Source organism: Neophocaena asiaeorientalis, unplaced genomic scaffold (assembly GCF_003031525.2).
Source record: "Neophocaena asiaeorientalis asiaeorientalis breed wild unplaced genomic scaffold, Neophocaena_asiaeorientalis_V1.1 scaffold648, whole genome shotgun sequence".
In the NCBI taxonomy this organism is placed as follows: Eukaryota; Metazoa; Chordata; class Mammalia; order Artiodactyla; family Phocoenidae; genus Neophocaena; species Neophocaena asiaeorientalis.
In genome coordinates this window covers 4,511,682-4,532,604 of record NW_020172781.1, presented here as the reverse complement: position 1 = coordinate 4,532,604, position 20,923 = coordinate 4,511,682, and the positions used below count along the sequence as shown (strand labels likewise).

The 20,923-nt window shown below is 43.3% G+C and overlaps 1 protein-coding gene across 2 annotated transcripts in view; it reads left to right on the top strand.

Annotated features, from left to right (window-relative positions):
* Window positions 1-20,923, top strand: part of UBE3B (ubiquitin protein ligase E3B) — a 54,914-nt gene that overhangs the window by 6,808 nt on the left and 27,183 nt on the right. For both annotated transcript variants that reach the window (XM_024741467.1, XM_024741466.1), the window contains exons 5-14: window positions 413-472; window positions 891-995; window positions 2,700-2,796; window positions 4,041-4,126; window positions 5,012-5,094; window positions 8,230-8,335; window positions 8,633-8,753; window positions 9,754-9,931; window positions 10,363-10,526; window positions 11,670-11,837. In XM_024741467.1, the coding sequence (XP_024597235.1) occupies window positions 413-472; window positions 891-995; window positions 2,700-2,796; window positions 4,041-4,126; window positions 5,012-5,094; window positions 8,230-8,335; window positions 8,633-8,753; window positions 9,754-9,931; window positions 10,363-10,526; window positions 11,670-11,837 (1,168 nt within the window). The remainder of the gene's footprint in view (window positions 1-412; window positions 473-890; window positions 996-2,699; window positions 2,797-4,040; window positions 4,127-5,011; window positions 5,095-8,229; window positions 8,336-8,632; window positions 8,754-9,753; window positions 9,932-10,362; window positions 10,527-11,669; window positions 11,838-20,923) is intronic.

Sequence of the window (20,923 nt, the reverse complement as noted above, 5' to 3'; positions counted from 1 at the left end):
TACCACTTTTCTTGCTTTCGCATTTCAGGATGAAAGTGATGATATGACAGTTTGTGAGGCAAAAGTCAGCATCCGTGGTGCTTACAAAATGGCAAATGGCTGAGCACAATTTAGGAGACAGCTGCTAGTCTGCAGGAATCCAGGCCCAGTTTGCCAGGTTGATCTTGTTTTTCAAAAGGAGCCCCAGTCTAAAACACATGTAGGGCTCATCCTGCCTGCGGGTCACCAGTTTGAGAGCCTTTCCTTAGGCTTTCTGATCCTCGGTCTCCACGTTTACAAGTCGGAATTAAATAGGATCCCGATGTGAGTCATCTGGCGTCAGGCCGGCACATCCATGCCAGGGGTCCACGGATGCTTTCTGATTTCTCCATTCATTGTGAGAATTTATAACCCCCATCCTGCCTCTCTGCAGAGATTTGAGAAGTTGTGTCGCTGCATCCTGAGCAGCATGGATGTTGAGAATGAACCCAAGGTAAGTGGGGCGGAAGCCAGAAAGTCTCCCACGACCACTCAAGCTGGCCTGTTTACCTCTGAAAATTCCTGTTGAATGTTCTGACTGTTGTGTATGACTCTGCATGTTCACACCCGTGTGTGAGTAAGTAATGGATCGAAAACATTAACAAAGTGCAGGTGAATCCCTTAGTCTTTGCGTTATCCAAGAAGCTGTGTGCTGCTCTTGCCTCATACTCAGGATGGTAAATCCACTTACCAGGCTAGTTTTACCTTTGGGTTTAGTGTTAAAATAAGTCCTCCTTGCTGCTTATTTTTGTGTTCATCCCCCTGCCTTATCTGGCTCTGGACCTAGCTAATTGGTCCCATTCCAGTAGCTGGAATGTGTGTCATTTGATCCCTGTAACTGCCCATTACATTTCTCTTTTTCCTGTTCGTAGGTATGGTACGTGTCCCTGGCTCTTTCCAAGGATCTCACCCTCCTATGGATTAAACAGATCAAAGACGTTATGTGGTATTGCTGTGAGTTTCTTGAGCAGCTCAAGGTAAAAAATAAAAACAAGACTGTAAATCTATCCCTCCCACTTGAGGCCTGTAGAATGTATTTTCAGAGTCCTCGTGGTTCCCTCATAGGTTATACCTTTGTGATGTATCAGTTGGAGTCTAGTAAAGAATTACTGGAGCCCCTGTTCCCAGAGAGAGTGAGTTAGATGCTGTTATCAACTTGAGAGCTTCTTTCATGCACGGTATTTTGAACGTTGACCTGCACTTACCACAGTGTTGACGGCAGGGAATCTTGTCTTCCTTTCAGTGCTTTTGATATAGTGGATACTTTGTAGCTGGCATAATTATACTAGTCAGGCCCCTTGTTACAGTGCAGAAACCCAACATGAGTGCAGCTGGTAATACATACTAGAGCCAGGGGGCTTCTGGATTTTCCCTCTCTTTCCTTCTTTCATGTGTGCTCCCTTTTGGAATCACCTTGTCTTCTCCCACTCTAATCATGGCAGCTGGCAGTTCTAGCCTCACATCCTGACTCTGTCTTGACCAAAGACAAAAGGGAGGCTTCCCCCATCGATTCAGAAATCTGGGAGGACTCATAAAGGTCCGGTGGGATCCTGGTCTCAACCCTGAACTGGTCACAGTGGCAAGATGGGTGGGGTACTGCCACCAGGCCTGCCTGGTCCAGTGCCCACCCTTGTGTTATGGGAAGGTGGGCAGGGGTGTGAGTGTGTACAAACAGCAGCCGTTTCCACTTTGCACGTAGGGAGGGAGAAGTTTCAGGGGCAGAGGCTTGGCAAGGACTCTGGTAGTAACTGAGCAATGGAGCAGATGTCCCCAGAGAACCCAGTGATCCATTCCCAGGCATCTCTCTCAAGGCACTTGTGAATGGCTCTCTTGACCTTGACCCAGCATCAAGCAAGAATTATAGTCATCATTATAGTAATAGCCAGTAGTATCAATACATAGTGTTCTCTGTGTGGGAGGCACTGTTCTTAGCGCTTTATATTCATGAATCCATTTATTTCTCACAACAACTAAACGAAGGAAGCAGTGTTACTGTCCCTAGTCAACAGAGGAGGAAGCTGAAGTACAGAGAGGTTAAGAAACTCGCCCAAGGGCTTCCCTGGTGGCGCAGCGGTTGAGAGTCCGCCTGCCGATGCAGGGGACGCGGGTTCGTGCCCCGGTCCGGGAGGATCCCACGCGCCGCGGAGCGGCTGGGACCGTGGGCCATGGCCGCTGAGCCTGCGCGTCCGGAGCCTGTGCTCTGCAGCGGGAGAGGCCGCAACGGTGAGAGGCCCGCGTACCGCAAAAAAAATTAAAAAAAAAAAAAAAAAAAAAAAAAAAAGAAACTCGCCCAAGATCACACAGCTAGTAAGTGGTGAAGCCAAAAGTCTGAGCCCAGAGTCCTTGTTATGTTCAATTGCATTTATACTCTGTTGCTCCAGTGTACATGCATACATATGTTAAATACTGAATGCATACATGTAGCAGGCCAGCCCTGGTCATCTTGTTTTCTAAGAATTCTCAATTCTCCATTTCCAAGAGTATTTCAATTCTATGGTCAAGCACTGGTGTGCTGAAATCCCTGTTGTTTAACTCTTAGAGTGGTCATTCCTCAAGAGAAAAAGAATAAAGACTTAGAATCCTGACTCATTGGTTTGCATTCAGAAAGCTGTAAAACGGTTGCTCTACTCTCTTGGACTGGAGGGTGTGTGTCTTAACCTTACTCTCTTTATTGTTTTTAGCCTGAAATTTTACAAGACTCCAAACTCATCACACTGTACCTCACGATGCTTGTCACCTTTACAGACACTTCAACATGGAAAATTCTCCGGGGAAAAGGTCTGTGGGACTTGCTTCAAAATCTTTCCTAAGTAGCGTTTCCATGGAGAGTTCGGGGACCTTTTCAAGAAGTGTTTTTGCTGCCACAAACCTCAGGGAAGGCCCTAGAACCACACACATGGAGACGTTGCACTATGGTATCTAGGATAAGTTCAGTATCACGTGCTCAGCTCTCTCCCTTCTTGGAATTTACGTTTGAAGGCACAGTCCCTCTGAGCTCATTTGTTACAACTCCCACAGCACTTCAGCCTTCAGATTGATAATATTCACTTAAGCCTCATCATTTCATTTGGAGAATATGCGGCAGCAAATAATTCTATTTTGCCCATAAAATTGCATGGTAAAGCTGCCTTCTTCCTTGAACACTGAACTCGGCCTTACATGTTTCATACATTCACTTTATCCATTCACCCAGTAGCCTGCTTTGTGCCAGATGCTCTGCAGGCACTGGAGATAGGGGAGAGGTCACTGCCCTCCAGGGGCTTTAGGTGCTGAACTCTGTGTGCCCGCCCTTCCTCCCAGCACCTGAGTCTGGTGGGGTGGGGAGGAGACAGACACTGAAGAGAGGTCGTATATATATGAATATCTGAGTAGTATACGTGGGTGTGTAGGTCACGACAACAGTGTGACAAGGGGCGCTTGGAAGGAAGAGCCCAGGAGAAACGAGAGTGCAGTGGGGAGGGAGGCCTTGCCTTGTGTGGGGCTCGGCCTTTCCCGAAGAAGTGACATTTGAGCTGAGAGCTGCAGGGGGAGGTGGAGTTTGCAGAGCACAGAGGTGGGGCAGGACTCTGAAGCAGAGGAAACTGTGTGCCGAGGCTCCAGGCCAGGAAGGAGGGTTCATTTAAGTCATGATCCTGGACTCTGGGGGGGTATTTAGAACTCGGTGCGTTCTGGCCCTGCCAGGGGGCTTGTATCCCAGTGGGGAGAGGAGGTAGCCACCGGGGGTAGAAAGTGCCAGGCCCTCGGAGGGAAGTAGAAAATGTGCTGCAGGAGCTTGGAGGCCGGGGATGATACGTCTGGGAAACCAGAGGTCCCGTCCCCTAAGAGGTTACGCTTCCACCGGGCCTTGCAGGAGAGAGAATTCTGGAGATGTGGCGTCTCCCTGTCCTCTGGTGCCAGACCCAAGGGGAGCAGGAAGGCAAGCCAGAGGAGCTCTCGTTTCCTTACGGCCTGGGACCTAGGGCATGTAAACTGTTCACGTTATGGCCAGAGATTTTTTTTCTCAGACTTTTTTCTTTGTTTAGGTGAGAGTCTTCGACCAGCCATGAACCACATTTGTGCAAATATAATGGGCCATCTCAACCAGCATGGATTTTATTCTGTGCTGCAGGTCTGTGACCCCATCCCTAATGTGGGACTCACTCTCCATACCTGAACTTGGGTTTTTACCTCTGGTTTCGGCCTATCTGCTGCCCTCCTCACAGAAGCGCTTTCTGCAGGAAGCGCCCTCTCCTCCCTCCCCGACCCCGGCTTTGAGACCCTCTCGATTTCTGTGAAGGGAGGACAGTGACTGGGACCCCTTCACTGTGCTACATTTTTGACTATGAGGATAATGCAGTCATTTGAGACTTAAAAATTCAGGAAGGAGGTCTCAGGATGTATTCCCTCAGGTTCCTTGGTTGGTGTCTGGAATCGTCTTTCTAGCTCTGAGTCCTCAAACAGCCTTCTGTCCACACTGCATGTTATCATGCCAGTTCGTACATCCAGGGAATTGTCAGAAATGTAACTAATCACTGTTGAAAAGTATTGATACTTTGGAATTCTTGAGTTTGAGAAGTGACGTTGATCTAGGCTGTCCTCTGGCCTGGCACTGAGATGGGCTGTTTCCTGGTTGGGTTTCACTTTCTCCTCACGACAACCCTGCAAGGTGCTGTGGCAACCAAAGGTGGATTCTCAACAGTTCATCTCAGTGGAAGAGTCTACTTGATGCCATAACTCTGAATTGCTTCTAAAATAATTGAGATTTTAAATCTGGTGTTCTTCTTATCGGCTGCTAATTTTTTTAACTATTATTTTTTAAAACTCAAGTGTAATATTTAAACTAGAGAGAGAGAGTGGTACAGTGAACCTCCATACACACCCATTGCTTTTCTTTCATTTTTTTTAGAAACATTCCAATACAGTTTTTTATCTGAAGCACTTACTGTACATTTTTTACGTGCGCATGAATATAAAGTTGGCGCCGCCCCCTGACCAATTACAGTGTTCTTTGCAGGTATTGTTAACCCGTGGCCTGGCGAGACCCCGGCCTTGTCTGTCCAAAGGCACTTTAACAGCAGCCTTTTCCCTAGCAATGCGGTGAGTAAGAAACTGCGCCTGAGGAGCCAGCTTGCTTCTGAAGGCCTGCTCCTCCTGCTTTTCTTCTCTTGTTACTGGTATTAGGTACGGGCTTGCCCACTTTGTTAGAATTTACAGGAAGTGTTGTTCTTGATGAAAATGACACATCTGTGACTGCCCTGTTCTTAATCTTCCGGCTGTACCCTTGAATGTTTTTGCATCATGATTTGAGGGAAGCTATTCAAAATGAATTGCTTTTATTCTGCCAGGGGCCAAGATATGACCATTTTTCCTTTTGAGCTTTTAATTGATAAAGGAAACCTAAGAGCTGAAAGAGGCCCAGCAAAGGGCAGGGTGAAAGGATTCAGGGAATAGTGTTGCGAACACGGGTTTAAGACACTAGAGTTCGGAGGACCAGAGAGGATGTGATATTTATCTTCACTTAGTCAGTTTGGAGATGTAAAGTACGTAAGAAGCTAAATATTTCCTGATAGAAATCATACCAGCAAGTCTGAGACTGCCAAGTGTAAAGAGCTGTGCTTGTTAGTGGGTCCAGAACATACTTAAACTGTTGAAAGGAGCAGTAACTTGGAGAGTTGTTAATAAGATAGCTTGATAATCTGAGATCATCTTAATCCCCAAGATAATAATAATTTGGGAAAGAAGGAGTGTTGTGGTCAAACCAGCTTGGTAAAGCTGCCCGTCTGCCCCTTCCTGGTAATTCACCAGGCATCTTCCTGCTGAAAGCTCTGACAGATCCTGTGGTAGCAAACTCTTTGGGCTTGTTTAACCTGATTTGACCCAAACATATCGGAACATGGAGTACTCTCGCCCAAGTTTTAGATGATGGAACATGTCTGTTACTATCCTGTGGAATCATTTTCCATGGAACACCAATTTGAAAAATGATGGTCTAGATTATAGGTTGGCAAACTTTTTCTGCAAAAGGCCAGCTAGTAAATATTTTCAGTTCTGTGGGCTACGCAGCTTCTGTCACAACTACTGTGCCACTATAGCCGCCAAGCAGCCATAGACAGTACATACACAAATGAGAACGGCTGTGTGTTCCAATAAAACTTTATTTACAAAAACAGGCAGTGGGCAGTTTTTGACCTGTGGGCCACAGTTTGCTGACCTGATCTAGACTGTGGTTTCTACTAACCATTAGCCACGTGGGGCTGTTTAAATGGAAATTTATTAAAATTAAGAATTCAATTCCTTGGTTTCATTAGCCATATTTCAGGTGCTCGGGGGCCACGTGACTAGTTGAAAACCATATTGACAGCACAAATGTGAAACATTTTCATCATCACCAAAAGTTCTATTGGACAAGGCTGGTGTACACCGTCCGATAGAAATATGATGAGAACCACATTAAATAAGTCAAAAGAAAGGGGAAATTGAGTTTAACGATATATTTTATATAAACTGCTATATCCAAATGTATCATTTTTGCATGGAATCAATACTTTTAAATTATTTTAATTGAAATTAGATAATTTATTAATTTTTCTTTCCGTGCTGAGTCCTCAAATGCTGAGTCCTCAAAGAGTGGTGGCTATTTTACACTTAAAACATAGGAATTTGGCCTAGCCACATCTTATGTGCTCAGTAGCCCCTGACATGTGGCCAGTGGCTACTGCATTGGACAGCACACCTCTAGAGGCTAGACCTTCATAGCAGGAACAGAATCCAACCGGTTATGCTATGATTAAAGAAGTAGAACAAATTATCTAGGTAACAGTCATACGTTCGTTACACACTTTGAGAGGAGTTACATAGAGATGTATTTAATGAGTCGTAACACATGTTTTCCTAGATCAGGTTTACTGCAGCTCCCTCTCCTGAGTCACCTGAGCAGCTCATTCCAGCAGCATCGCCCACCCTCTCCTCTGTCACAGACAGCGGAGGATTGACACACAGACGTCTGAGCCCAGGAGCGCAGCAGCATCCTCTAGCTCCCCTGTCTTCCATCTCCCAAGAACACAAGTCGTCTTTCCGTCCCAGCATCCTTCCCTTGTCCCACTGTGGCTGCAGTTCACACTGTGATCCACCAAGAGGGTCATCTAGTCATTCCACCACGTTTCTTCTCCTTTGAGAATATAATAGCGTCCATCATTTTAAGTTTTTTCTTTCCATATGTCAGAATCCATTGACTCACTTGTTAAGGCCGGGCTGTTCTAAAGCCTTTTTCTTGCATAGTGTACTTTTTTTCCTCCTCTGAATATTTGTAAGTAATTGAACAGGACCAGGACCTTGTAAAACAAGATATTCAATGGTTTTGTCATACAATATGTAGATACTACTACTAAAAGTCTATGAAGTCATAACTGATATGTTTAGATGTGATCACCAAGTTCTATAATACAAATAGCTAACATTCACGGGCCGCACGTTGTTTTAAGACTTCTACACACATTAACTGACTCCTCACCACATTCTCGTATCTCCATTTTATAAATGAGGCAGCTAAGGCCCAGAGAGGTTAGGTCACTTGCCCTTGGTCACACAGCCGGGAGGGGCAGGGCCTGGAATTAAACCTGGGCCATCTGACTCCAGAGCCCACACTTTTTATTCCTTACTCTTTATACTTGCTTCATATATTCAACACATTTTTATATTCTAAGATCAATATATATTTCTTAAATTAATGGCCCATGGGAACCTTCCCAAACTCACCTTGTTCCATTTATTATCTGGATGTATATTCAGAATAAATTGCTTAATTGAAGTATGAGTTATTGGTGACTTATCACCCAGTAAACATACCCATGTAAGCACCACCCCACCTGTGAAATAGAACAACAGTAGCAGCACCCCAGAAGCCCCTCTTTTCCTCCTTTCCAGTCACTATCCCCATCCTCCTCTCCCGTGTACATAGTTTCTCATTCCGCTTTTTTTTTTAAAGTTGATTATAGCATGAGGATTCTCTCATGTCAGTAAAACTTCAGTAAATTGATTTTTCATAGCTGCGTCATAGACTAAAGTATCACTTACTCAACCTTCCCCCAGTGAATGGGCCCATTTTCAGCCTTCAGTCTTCCTAGAAGTCCTGTGAAGCATAATTCCAAGGGATTTGGGGGTGTTGGTAGGGTTGTTCTTTTGTTCCAGGTTCACATTAAACGTGTCTGAGTGAGGTGATATGTTTGTGTCTAGCCCTGTGATTGCTGCACAATTTTCAGACAATCTGATCCGGCCGTTCCTCATCCACATTGTGTCTGTGCCCGCTCTCATGACTCATCTCAGCACAGTGACCCCCGAGGTGAGTGGGCTCTGAATTCCCCCAATGCCATCTTTGCCTTTGTCCTTAAAATAGAAAGTAAAATGTTTCCTCTGTTAATTTCTACCTCGTCTCCTGATGGTTCTCCTAAATCAGTAGCTACCGTAGACACACTTGTGTTAGAAGCCCAGAGAAAAAGGGTCTCATCTTGTTCATTTTCTTCTTGGTGGTGGATAACATGTTTGGCAGCTAGGGGGTGATCTGCGGGGATAGAGTTCACACTCTGGAGGGAAGCTCCTTTTACCAGCTTCCGCTTTAACAGTCTACGATTGTTCGCAGCGCCTCACTATTTTAGAATCTCATGACATGCTCCGTAAATTCATCACATTTTTAAGAGACGAAGATCGATGCCGTGATGTATGTGAAAGTTTAGAAGGATGCCATACACTTTGTCTCATGGGTAGGTATCTATGGCTGGAATTTTATTGTGTTCTGGGCGTTGGGAAAAGCCCAGGTGTTTAGCTTTCCACCATTCTGGAGGCCACAAGCTGTTTTTAGTAAAAGTTGGAAGTGCTTACAATAAAAGACAGGTAATGAGGTAAACAGTTTAAGTAGACACATGAAACTGAAAATCACATGGAAAAACACATCAGCCTGGCAAACTAGCTGAGTGACTGTAAATGAATGTTAACTTTCAGCCCTTAGCTTCCTGGCAGCCAAGGGAAAAATGAAAACGTGTTGAGTTACCTGGATAATTCTCATCTCAAGAGAGAAGAGAGCACAGTTTGGTGGGGCTTAGATCAGAGTAGGGTCTACAATGTCTGTTTTACAGTGTTTTCATTTAGGTGAGAACAGGGTTTGGGGATAGAGAAGCATTTGAAACAGCAGAGGTACACAACTCTCGTTGCCTAATTAGAGGAAATTTATTTTACATAGAAAAAGGTTCTTGGGGCTACATTTTAAGGGAGTCGATGGTAAGAGTCCTCACAGAAAACATTAAATAAATTCAGTGAACACTGAATAACAGTGATTTTCCAGGACTTTTCAGCTATTCTTCAGGAGGTCATTGCTTGTGTTGACCCTTGGTTTTAGAATCTTGATGTAAGAAAATGTTATACTAACTTAAAAATCTGTGTACCTGACATTTTACACGTTACTTCATATAGTCCTCACATCAAGAGTGGGGGTCACCACTCCAGTCTTACAGATGAGCAAACAGACTCAAGAAGTAGGTTGAGGGTCACCTAGCTCGCCTCTGGCAGAGCCAGGATTTGAGGCCAGGTCTGCCTGTTTCTAAGCCCTGCACAGCACTGCAGCCCCAGCACTGATGGGTTCCTCTCTACGTGGAATTTCTTCCTGCGCGTAGACATGGATGCATGAGCCCCAGGCAGAGAGCAGGGCTGGGAGGTAAGGAAGCGTGTCTGTCCGGGCCTACCGCACTCAGCCTTCTCTCTTTGTAGGCAACCTCCTGCACTTGGGCTCCCTCAGCCCCAGGGTGTTAGAGGAGGAGACAGATGGATTTGTGAGTTTGCTCACCCAAATGCTCTGCTACTGTCAGAAGTACGTGTCCCAGAAGAAATCCAACCTGACCCACTGGCACCCTGTCCTTGGCTGGTTCTCCCAATCCGTGGACTATGGGTGAGTTCTGGAGGCAGATCACCGTCTTCCTTGTCTCTGCCTGCCTCTCTTCCACCACTTCCCCCTTTTCATCGAGATCTGTGGGCCAGGCCTGCAAGCCAGCTACGTAGGCATCAGGAAGCTTTTGTCGACTGGGTGGTAAACAGGATGGAATTAGGATGAAGAACAGATAGAGGCTGTCTGGGATGTGACTGTGACACGTGGGGCCTGGGGGGAGCAACAATGCTGCTGGCAGCACAGGAAGTCTGTGTGGAGCGAGAGAGCCAAGAAAGAGCTTGGTGCCTTCTGCATCCAGGGCTCAGCGGCAATTTGTGGATCCCACTTCTCTTATAGCATCTTGCTTGCCATGCTGAGTGGCAGTCCCCAGCTACCCTTCCGTGTGGCCATCCAGCAGGTGGAACTGACGTGCCCGCTCTCCTGCTCTCTCCTAGCCTTAACGAGTCCATGCCCTTGGTCACCAGACAGCTGCAGTTCCTGTGGGGGGTGCCTCTGATCCGGATCTTCTTCAGTGACATCCTGAGCAAGAAGCTGCTGGAGAACCAGGAGCCGGTCCACGTGCCGCCAGCGTCCCCACAGAATGTGCTTCCTGTGAAGAGTGAGTGGCTCTCCTTCCCCAAAGTGCAGCGCCTGACTGGCCCTGTGTACCTGCTCCCCTCTGTCATGTGACCTCTGACTTCTCCCCTGAAGATTTTGAGATGGCTTACATCAAGTTCACATTTAGCAAAACAGTGACTGGAAGTCCTTAGGGATAGTAAACAAGGACTAGGGAAATTTAACTATGTGAACAAAATCAAGGTTGTGTGTAGAGAATATCCACAGATGATCCATGAGGGCTGCCATGCTTATCTCTGAACTGCCATTTGGCTCTGAATTTCCAGTGGCCAAAAATGAAAAGGGATTTGTGGACCCTTTATTACTTCTCATTAGTAGGAAGAAGCAGGAAGATCTATTTCTTAGGGGAAGTAGAGCTTTTCTGAGTTCCTAATCATAAAATAAGTCTCCCCTGTGGAGCTGCTTATACAGGTGGTAGTGGTCACTGACCAGGCTACCACCTCAGCGGCATCCCTGTTGCAGGGTCACTAATGGGTTCCTTGGAAAGGTTTCTTATTGCGCACTCTGATAAAAGTAAGGCAATGCTGTTAACACATAATTCAGTGGAGTTACTTGCCTATGGCAGATTGCCAGGTTCGGTGTGGTTTTTCTTCTGCCACCCAGTGTGTCACAAAGCTCCATCTTGTAGCTGTCAGTGAGCATGGGCTCAGTGTAACTTCAGCAGGATATAGATGCGAAGGTGTAAAACGAGAGTACAACCCCAAACTGATAATGAGTACTGGAGGCTGATGCTCCTACTTCCCTCTGAAAGCACAGAACATTGGGAATTAGCCAGGCCCCCCACCTTTGCCCCTCTTCCCATAATTCAGTCCTTGGAAGTTTCACCTTTGTGGGTTCTGAAGTTAAGTGGTTACAGTAAAAGAATCCACAGTAAGAATCAAATATGTTTGGCTTGTTCTGACAGATCTTGTGCTGTTCTAAAGAGGTCTTTGTGTTCTGTCTAAAAACCTTTTGTTACTGCTTTTCTGATTTACCCAAAAGAGGTGATTTGAATCAAAGCTGCAGCCTCACTGTCTGGCTCTGGCTGGAAATTAGGAGCTTTACTGAAGTGCTCTTCCCTTTATGGGGTGGAGTTTGGCAGATGGCTGAACTTCTGCTCACACGTTCCTCCTTCTCTCCACGCCAGCTCTCCTGAAGCGTGCATTTCAGAAGTCGGCGTCAGTTCGGAATATTCTCAGGCCTGTTGGGGGTAAACGTGTTGATTCTGCGGAGGTACAGAAGGTTTGCAACATCTGCGTCCTCTACCAGACCTCGCTGACGACTCTAACCCAGATCCGGCTGCAGATACTCACAGGTCTGGAGTCCTGAGGCGGTCTCTGCCATCTCTCACATTTGCCAGACAAGTTTTCTTAGAAGTTGATTTTCTCCTGGCTTCCTTGACTCAGAAAATAGATTCTGAAGAAGGGTATTTTTGAGCTATTCTTAGAACTTGATTCTCTTCAGTTAAAAAGCTTAAGGTCATTGCAGTCCTAGCACTTCTAGCTTGTTCCTGTGACCTGGCTTTTATTTTCATTATGAAGTGCAACTTGCTTTTTTAAAAGTTAATATTTTTTTATGAATAGAAAACTAGAAAAGACAAAGAAGCAGAAAAAAGAAAACTTAAACCACTCTTAATCCTACAGTCCATAGATAACCACCTGATCCTGAGTGTGTTACATAAATATATATTTAGATTGAAATACATAGTTTTATTTTTCCCTTTCCATTAATCACATTATAAGCATTTTATCATGTCAGAATTCTTTAAAAACCTCATTTTTATTGGTTGTGTAAGATCTCATTGCATGGATATGCCCGACATTTTCCGTTTTAGCTGAGCAAGGAAGAAAGTCCCCGCTGTGAGCAGCACGGGAGTTGTTAGTATGATGGGTGTTATGAGGACAAAAGGTCTATAAACCTTGAAGCTGTTGACTGCATAAAGGGTTAAGAACTTCTCTGTTACATTTTACATTTTTTAAATCAAAGTGCTGCTACTTCTGTCTTTCACACTCACTTACTCATCTTCAGATGTTTATAGAGCGCCTATGCGTGCCAGGCACTGAGGATGCAGAGGGGACTAAGACAGCCAAGGTCTGTGTTCCCAAGAGGATTACATTGCAGTAGTGAGGAGACCAATGATAAGTAAGAGGAAAGTATATTTAATATAATGAAGGACACTGTGACAATGAAAATAATGAGAGACATTGTTGACTTGGACTAGGGCAGGGTTTCTCAGCCTTAGCACTGTTGACATTTGGGGCCAGATAATTTGTTGTTGTGGAGGGCATCCTATCCGTTGTAGGATGTTTAGCAGCCCCTGACCCCTACCCATAAATTCCAGTAGCACCTCTCTCCCACTTTTGACAACCGTACATGTCTCCAAACATTGTCAAATGCCCCCTGAGGTGGGGCGGTGTGCAAAATCATCCGTGGTTCAGAACCACTGGGCTGATGGAGATGGAAGCCGGAGGATTTACAGTCCACTCCAGGAGTGGAGTTTACAGGTCTTACTGGTAGATTGGATTTGAGGGAGTGAGGACTATAAGTTTCAAAGATGTTGCCAGATTTCTGGCCCAAGCAACTGTGTGGATGGTGGGGCCATTTGCTGAGCTAAGGGATGACCAGCTTGGATGGGGGGGGCAGGAGGTGGAGGGGGGATTGTGGGCCATCGAGAGTTCTGTCTGGCTGTGATGAGTGTAAGGTACCTGCTGGACCTGCAGCAGAGATGCCAAGCCAGCATACTGTGTACTGTGTGGAGGCTTGAGCAAAGGGGTGGGGTGAAAGGGCTGGGCCTGAGGGCCATTTCCCTAAGGAGAGTGCAGAAGGAGAAGGGGCCCAGATGAGCTGGCACCCCAGCAGAGTGGGAAGGTCTGGGAAGCATACTGAGTGAGATGATTTTGAGGTAATAGCCTGTGTCCACCTTTATAAGATAACCACATTAAGCATCCCCCATTGTCCCAATGAGAGAATTGAAAAAGAAGTTTTTTGGCCAATTTGAAAGTATATGATTTTAGGGAATTCCCTGGCGGCACAGTGGTTAGGACTCAGCTCTTTCATTGCCAGGGCCCGGGTTCAATCCCTGGTCGGGGAACTATGATCCCACAAGCTGCGCTGCGTGGCCAAAAAAAAAAAGACGGAAAAAAAATACATGATTTTAAAAATGAAGATGAGCTAGTCTAAAGTATATGTATAATATTTGTTCTATTAGCTTGGCTATACACAAAACTATACACAAACTAGATTAGAGAAAATAACACACTTGTTTTAAAAATACCGCTGTTTTTCTGCTCTCACAATTTACAAAATGTCTTTGTTCGTGCTCCTCACATACGTGTGTTGGTCCTGGAGCCACGTGCTGCTCCTCTGACCCGGCTCTCCAGAGCATGGCATCTTCATTTCTGTCTAAGTCGCTCGGGATGCAGCCCTCATTGAATTGGTATATCATGCTGTAAATGAGTATATTTGTCCTGTAGAAGAATACCTGTGACCTCTGCATTGTAACTTGTTACTCCATTTGTTTTAATTGAGGTATTGTTGACATGTAACATTATCTTAGTTTCAGGTGTACAACATGATTTGATATTTGTACACATTGCACAGTAAGGCTAGTTAACATCCATCACCATACATTGTTAAATTTTTTCTTTTTTTTCTTGTGTTAAAGACTTTTAAGATCTACCCTCTTAGCAACTTTCAGAAATGCAGTATATGTTATTAACTATAGTCACCATGCTGTACTTTACATCCCCATGATTTATCTATTTTATAACTTGAAGTTTGTCCTCTTTGATCCCCTTCACCCATTTTGCTTACCTTTCCCCTACCGCCAACCCCCTGCCCCAGCAACCATAGGTACACCAATCTGTTCTCTGTATCTATGAGCTTGGGTTTTTTTCTTTGTTTTTTAGTTTCTGCATATAAGTGAAATTATATGGTATTTGTCTTTCTCTGACTTATTTCAGTTAGTATAATGACCTCAAGGTCCATCCGTATTGTCACAAATGACAAGATACCATTCTCTTTTATGGCTGAATAGTATTCCTGTGTGTGTGTGCGCGCACGTGTGCGCACACATGCACACCACATCTTTTTATCCATTTGTCCATTGGTGGACACTTGGGTTGTTTCCTTTATCTTGGATATTGTAAATAATGCTGCTGTGAACAAGGGGGTACATACATCTTTACAAATTAGTGTTTCTGTTTTCCTCAGATGAATACCCAGAAATGCAATTGTGGAATCATGTGGTAGTTCTATTTTCAGTTTTTTTGAGGAATCTCCATACTGTTTTCCATAGTGGCTGCACCGGTTTACATTTCCAGCAACAGTGCACAAGGGTTCCCTTTTCTCCACATCCTCACCAACACTAGTTATTTCTTGTCTTTTTGGTAATAGCCATTCTAACAGCTGTGAGGTGATATATCATTGTGGGTTTTTTTGTTTTTTTTTTTTAATTTTTATTTTTTTTTGCGGTACGCGGGCCTCTCACTGTTGTGGCCTCTCGCGTTGCGGAGCACAGGCTCCGGACGCGCAGGCTCAGCGGCCATGGCTCACGGGCCCAGCTGCTCCGCGGCATGTGGGATTTTCCCAGACCAGGGCGTGAACCCGTGTCCCCTGCATCAGCAGGCAGACTCTCAACCACTGCGCCACCAGGGAAACCCTATCATTGTGGTTTTTAATTTACATTTCCCAGATGGTTAGTGATGTTGAGCACCTTTACATGTGCCTGTTGGTCATTTGTATGTCATCTCTGGAAAAATGTATTCAGATCCTCTAACCATTTTTTAAACAGATTACTTGTTTTTTTGTTGACTTGCATGAGTTCTTTATATATTTTGGATATTAACCCCTTATCAGGTATATGATTTGCAAATATTTTCTTCCATTCCATAGGTTGCCTTTTCATTTTGTTGATGGTTTCTTTTGCTCTGCAGAAGCTTTTTAGTTTGTTGTAGTCCCACTTGCTGATTTTTATTTTTGTTGACTTTGCTTTTGGAGCCAGGTTCAAAAAAATCATTTCCAAGACCCTTGTCAAAGAGCTTACTGCCTGTGATTTCTTTTAGGAGTTTCATGGTTTCAGATCTTACATTCAATTCTTTACTCCATTTTGAGTTTATTTTTATATATGGTGTAAGGTAGTAGTCTAGTTTCATTCTTTTGCCTGTGGCTGTTCCAGTTTCCCAATACCATTTATTGAAGAGACTGTTCTTTCCCCATTGTAAATTCTTGCCTCCTTTGTTGTAAATTAATTGACCATATATGTGTGGGTTCATTTCTGGGCTCTCTATTCTGTTCCATTCATCTGTGTGTGTGTTTTTATGCCAGTACCATACTGTTTTGATTACTGTATCTTTGTAATATAGTTTGAAATCAGGGTGCGCAATGCCTCCAGCTTTGTTCTTCTGTCTCCAGATTGCTTTCCATTCAGGGTCTTTTTTGGTTCCATACAAATTTTGATTCTATTTCTCTGAAAAATGCCATTGGAATTTTGATAGGGATTGCATTGAATCTATAGATTACTTAGAGTAGTATGGACATTTTAATAATATTAATTCTTCCAGTCCATGAGCATGAAATAACTTTCCATTTATTTGTGTCTTCTTTGATTTCTTTTATCACTGTCTTTAATTTAATTTTATTTATTTATTTATTTTTCATTGCATTGGGTCTTCGTTGCTGCGCGCGGGCTTTCTCTAGTTGAGGCAAGTGGGGACTACTCTTTATTGTGGTGCACGGGTTTCTCATTGTGGTGGCTTCTCTAAGCACACAGGCTTCAGTAGTTGTGGCACGTGGGCTCAGTAGTTGTGGCTTGCGGGCCCTAGAGTGCAGGCTCACGAGTTGTGGCACATGGGCTTAGTTGCTCCGCGGCATGTGGGATCTTTCTGGAGCAGGGCTCAAGCCCGGGTCCCCTGCGTTGGCAGGCGGATTCTTAACTACTCCGCCACCAGGGAAGTCCCTTATCAGTGTCATATAGTTTTCAGTGTACAGGTCTTTCAGAACTCCTTGGTTAAATTTATTCTAGATATTTTATTCTTTTTGTTGCAGTTGTAAATGGGATTGCTTTTGTAATTTCTATTTCTGATAGTTCATTTCTGATAGCAGTGGATTTTTGTATATTGATTTTGTATCCTGCAATTCTACTGAATTAATTTATTCTAACAGTTTTTCTAATGAAATCTTTAGGGTTTTCTATATATAATATCACATCAGCTCAAATAGTGAATCTTACTTCTTCCTTTCCAACTGGGATGCCTTTTATTTACTTATTTTTTCTTGCCTAGTTCTGGCTAGGACATCCAGTACCATGTTGAATAAAAGTGGTGAGAGTGGGCCTCCTTGTTTTGTTCCTGACCTTAAAGGAAAAGCTTTCAGCTTTTCACAATGATGTTAGCTGTGGGCTTTTCATATATGGCCTTTATTATGTTGAAGTACATCCCCTCTGTACCCACTGTGTTGAGAGTATTTTTATCGTAAATGGATGTTGAATTTTTTCAGATGTTTTTTCTGCATATATTGAGATGATCATGTGATTTTTATCTTTCATTTTGTTAATATTATGTATCACATTGATTGATTTGCAGTTACTGAACCATCCTTGCATTCCTGGAATAAATCCCATTTGATCATGGTGTATTATCTTTTTAATATCTTGTCAAATTCGGTTTGCTAATATTTTGTTGAGGATTTTTGCATCTATGTTCATCAGAGCCTGTAATTTTCTTTTTTTGTTGTGCCTGTCTGGTTTTGATATCAGGGTAATTCTGGCTTTGTAAAATGGGTTTGGAGGCATTCCCTCCTCTTCAATTTTTTGGAAGAGTTTGAGAAGGATGGGTATTAATTCTTTTTTGAATGTTTGGTAGAATTTATCATTGAGGTCATCTGGTCCTGGACTTCTATTTGTTGAGAGGTTTTTGATTCAGTTTTCTTAGTAGTAATAGGTCTATTCAGAATTTGTTTCTTCATGATTCAGTCTTAGAAGATTGTATGTTTCTAGGAATTTATCCATTTCTTCTAGGTTCTCCAGTTTGTTGGCATATAATTGTTCATAATAGTCTCTTAGGATATTTTGTATTTTTTTTTTTTGCAGTACACGGGCCTCTCACTGTTGTGACCTCTCCCGCCGCGGAGCACAGGCTCCAGACACGCAGGCCCAGTAGGCCATGGCTCACGGGCCCAGCCGCTCTGCGGCATGTGGGATCTTCCCGGACCGGGGCACGAACCCGCATCCCCTGCATCAGCAGGCGGACTCTCAACCGCTGTGCCACCAGGGAAGACCGATATTTTGTATTTTTTCAATCAGTTTTCTCTTCTTTCATTTCTGATTTTATGTGAGCCTCTTTTTTTTTTTTTCCTTTGGTGAGTCTAGCTAAAGATTTGTCAACTTTATTTCAAAGAACCGGCTCTTAACTTTTTTTTTAAAGAAGATGTTGGGGGTAGGAGTTTAGTAATTTATTTATTTATTTTTGCTGTGTTAGGTCTTCGTTTCTGTGCGAGGGCTTTCTCTAGTTGTGGCAAGCGGGGGCCACTCTTCATCGCGGTGCGTGGGCCTCTCACTATCGCGGCCTCTCTTGTTGCGGAGCACAGGCTCCAGACGCACCAGCTCTTAATTTCATTGATCTTTTTGGTTGCCTTTTCAGTCTCTATTTCATTTATTTCTCCTCTGATCTTTGTTATTTACTTCTTTCTACTAACTTTGGGCTTCATTTATTCTTCTTCTAGTTCCTTAAGGTAAAAAATTAGATTGTTTGAGATTTTTGTTGTTTCTTGAGGTAGGCATGAATCACTATGAACTTCCCTCTTAGAACCACTTTGCTGCATGCCATAAATGTTGAAATGTTTTATTTCCATTTTCACTTGTCTCAAGGTATTTTTTTAATTTCTCTTTTGATTTCTTACTTGACCTATTGGCTATTTAGTCACCCTGTTGTTTTTTTTTAAACATCTTTATTGGGGTATAATTGCTTTACATTGTTGTGTTAGTCGCTGCTGTATAACAAAGTGAATCAGCTATATGTATACATATATCCCCATATCCCCGCCCTCCTGCGTCTCCCTCCCACCCTCTCTATCCCATCCCTCTATGTGGACACAAAGCACTGAGCTGATCTCCCTGTGCTATGCAGCTGCTTCCCACTACCTATCTGCTTTACATTTGGTAGTGTATATATGTCAATGCCACTCTCTCACTTTGTCTCAACTTACCCTTCCCCCTCCCGGTGTCCTCAGGTCCATTCTCTACATCTGCATCTTTATTCCTGTCCTGCCCCTGGGTTCTTCAGAACCATTTTTTTTTCTTTAGATTCCATATATATGTATTAGCATACGGTATTTGTTTTTTTCTTTCTGACTTACTTCACTCCGTATGACAGACTCTAGGTCCATCCCCCTCACTACAGATAACTCAATTTCGTTTCTTTTTATGGCTGAGTAATATTGCATTGTATATATGTGCCACATATATAAAGAAGAATGGATATCTTCTTTATCCATTCATCTGTCGATGGACATTTAGGTTGCTTCCATGTCCTGGCTATTGTAAATAGTGCTGCAGTGAACGTTGTGGTACATGACACTTTTGAATTATGGTTTTCTCAGGGTACATGCCCAGTAGTGGGATTGCTGGGTCATATGGTAGTCCTATTTTTAGTTTTTTAAGGAATTTCCATACTGTTCTCCATTTTGTGGTACGCGGGCCTCTCACCGTTGTGGCCTCTCCCCTTGTGGAGCACAGGCTCTGGACGTGCAGGCTCGGCGGCCATGGCTCACGGGCCTAGCCGTTCCATGGCATGTGGGATCTTCCCGGACCGGGGCACAAACCTGTGTCCCCTGCATCGGCATGTGGACTCTCAACCACTGTACCACCAGGGAAGCCTGAGATGATCATATCTTTTTTTATCCTTCAGTTTGTTAATATGGTGTATCACATTGATTGATCTGAGTATACTGAAGAATCCTTGCGTTCCTGGGATAAACCCCACTCGATCATGGTATATGATCCTTTTAATGTGCTGCTGGATTCTGTTTGCTAGTATTTTGTTGAGGATTTTTGCATCTTTCATCAATGATTGGCCTGTAGTTTTCTTTTTTTGTGACATCTTTGTCTGATTTTGGTATCAGGGTGATAGTGGCCTTGTAGAATGAGTTTGGGAGTGTTCCTCCCTCTGCTATATTTTGGAAGAGTTTGAGAAAGATAGGTGTTAGCTGTTCTCTAAATATTTGATAGAATTCGCCTGTGAATCCATCTGGTCCTGAGCTTTTGTTTGTTGGAATTTTTTTTTTTTTTTTTTCGGTACATGGGCCCCCCCCTTTTGTGTCCTTTTTGTTGGAATATTTTTAATCACAGTTTCAATTTCAGTGCTTGTGATTGGTCTGTTTATATTTTCTATTTCTTCCTGGTTCAGTCTCGGAAGGTTGTGCTTTTCTAAGAATTTGTCCATTTCTTCCAGGTTGTCCATTTTATGGGCATACAGTTGCTTGTAGTAATCTCTCATGATCCTTTGTATTTCTGCAATGTCAGTTGTTATTTCTCCTTTTTCATTTCTAATTCTGTTGATTTGAGTCCTCTCCATTTTTTTCTTGATGAGTCTGGCTAATGGTTATTCAATTTTGTTTATCTTCTCAAAGAACCAGCTTTTAGTTTTATGATCTTTGCTATCATTTCTTTTTCACTTATTTCTGATCTGATCTTTATGATTTCTTTCCTTGTGCTAACTTTGGGGGGTTTTTGTTCTTTTTTCTCTATTGCTTTAGGTGTAAGTTTAGGTTGTTAATTTGAGATTTTTCTTGTTTCTTGAGGTACGATTGTATTGCTGTTAATTTCCCTCTTAGAACTGCTTTTACTCCATCCCATAGGTTTTGAGCAATCGTGTTTTCATTGTCATTTGTTTCTGGTATTTTTTTTATTTCCTTTTTGATTTCTTCAGTGATCTCTTGGTTAAATAGTAGCGTATTGTTTAGCCTCTATGTGTTTATATTTTTTACAGTTTTTTTCCTGTAATTGGTATCTAGTCTCATAGCGTTGTGGTTGGAAAAGATACTTGATACGATTTCAGTTTTCTTAAATTTACTGAGGCTTGATTTGTGACCCGGGATATAATCTATCCCGGAGAATGTTCCATGAGCACTTGAGAAGAAAGTGTATTCTGTTCTTTTTGGATGGAATGTCCTATACATATCAATTAAGTCCATCTTGTTTAATGTATCATTTAAAGCTTGTGTTTCCTTATTTATTTTCATTTTGGTTGATCTGTCCATTGGTGAAAGTGGCGTGTTAAAGTCCCCTACAATTATTGTGTTATTGTCAGTTTCCCCTTTTATGGCTGTTAGCAGTTGCCTTATGTATTGAGGTGCTCCTATGTTGGGTGCATATATATTTATAATTGTTATATCTTCTTGGATTGA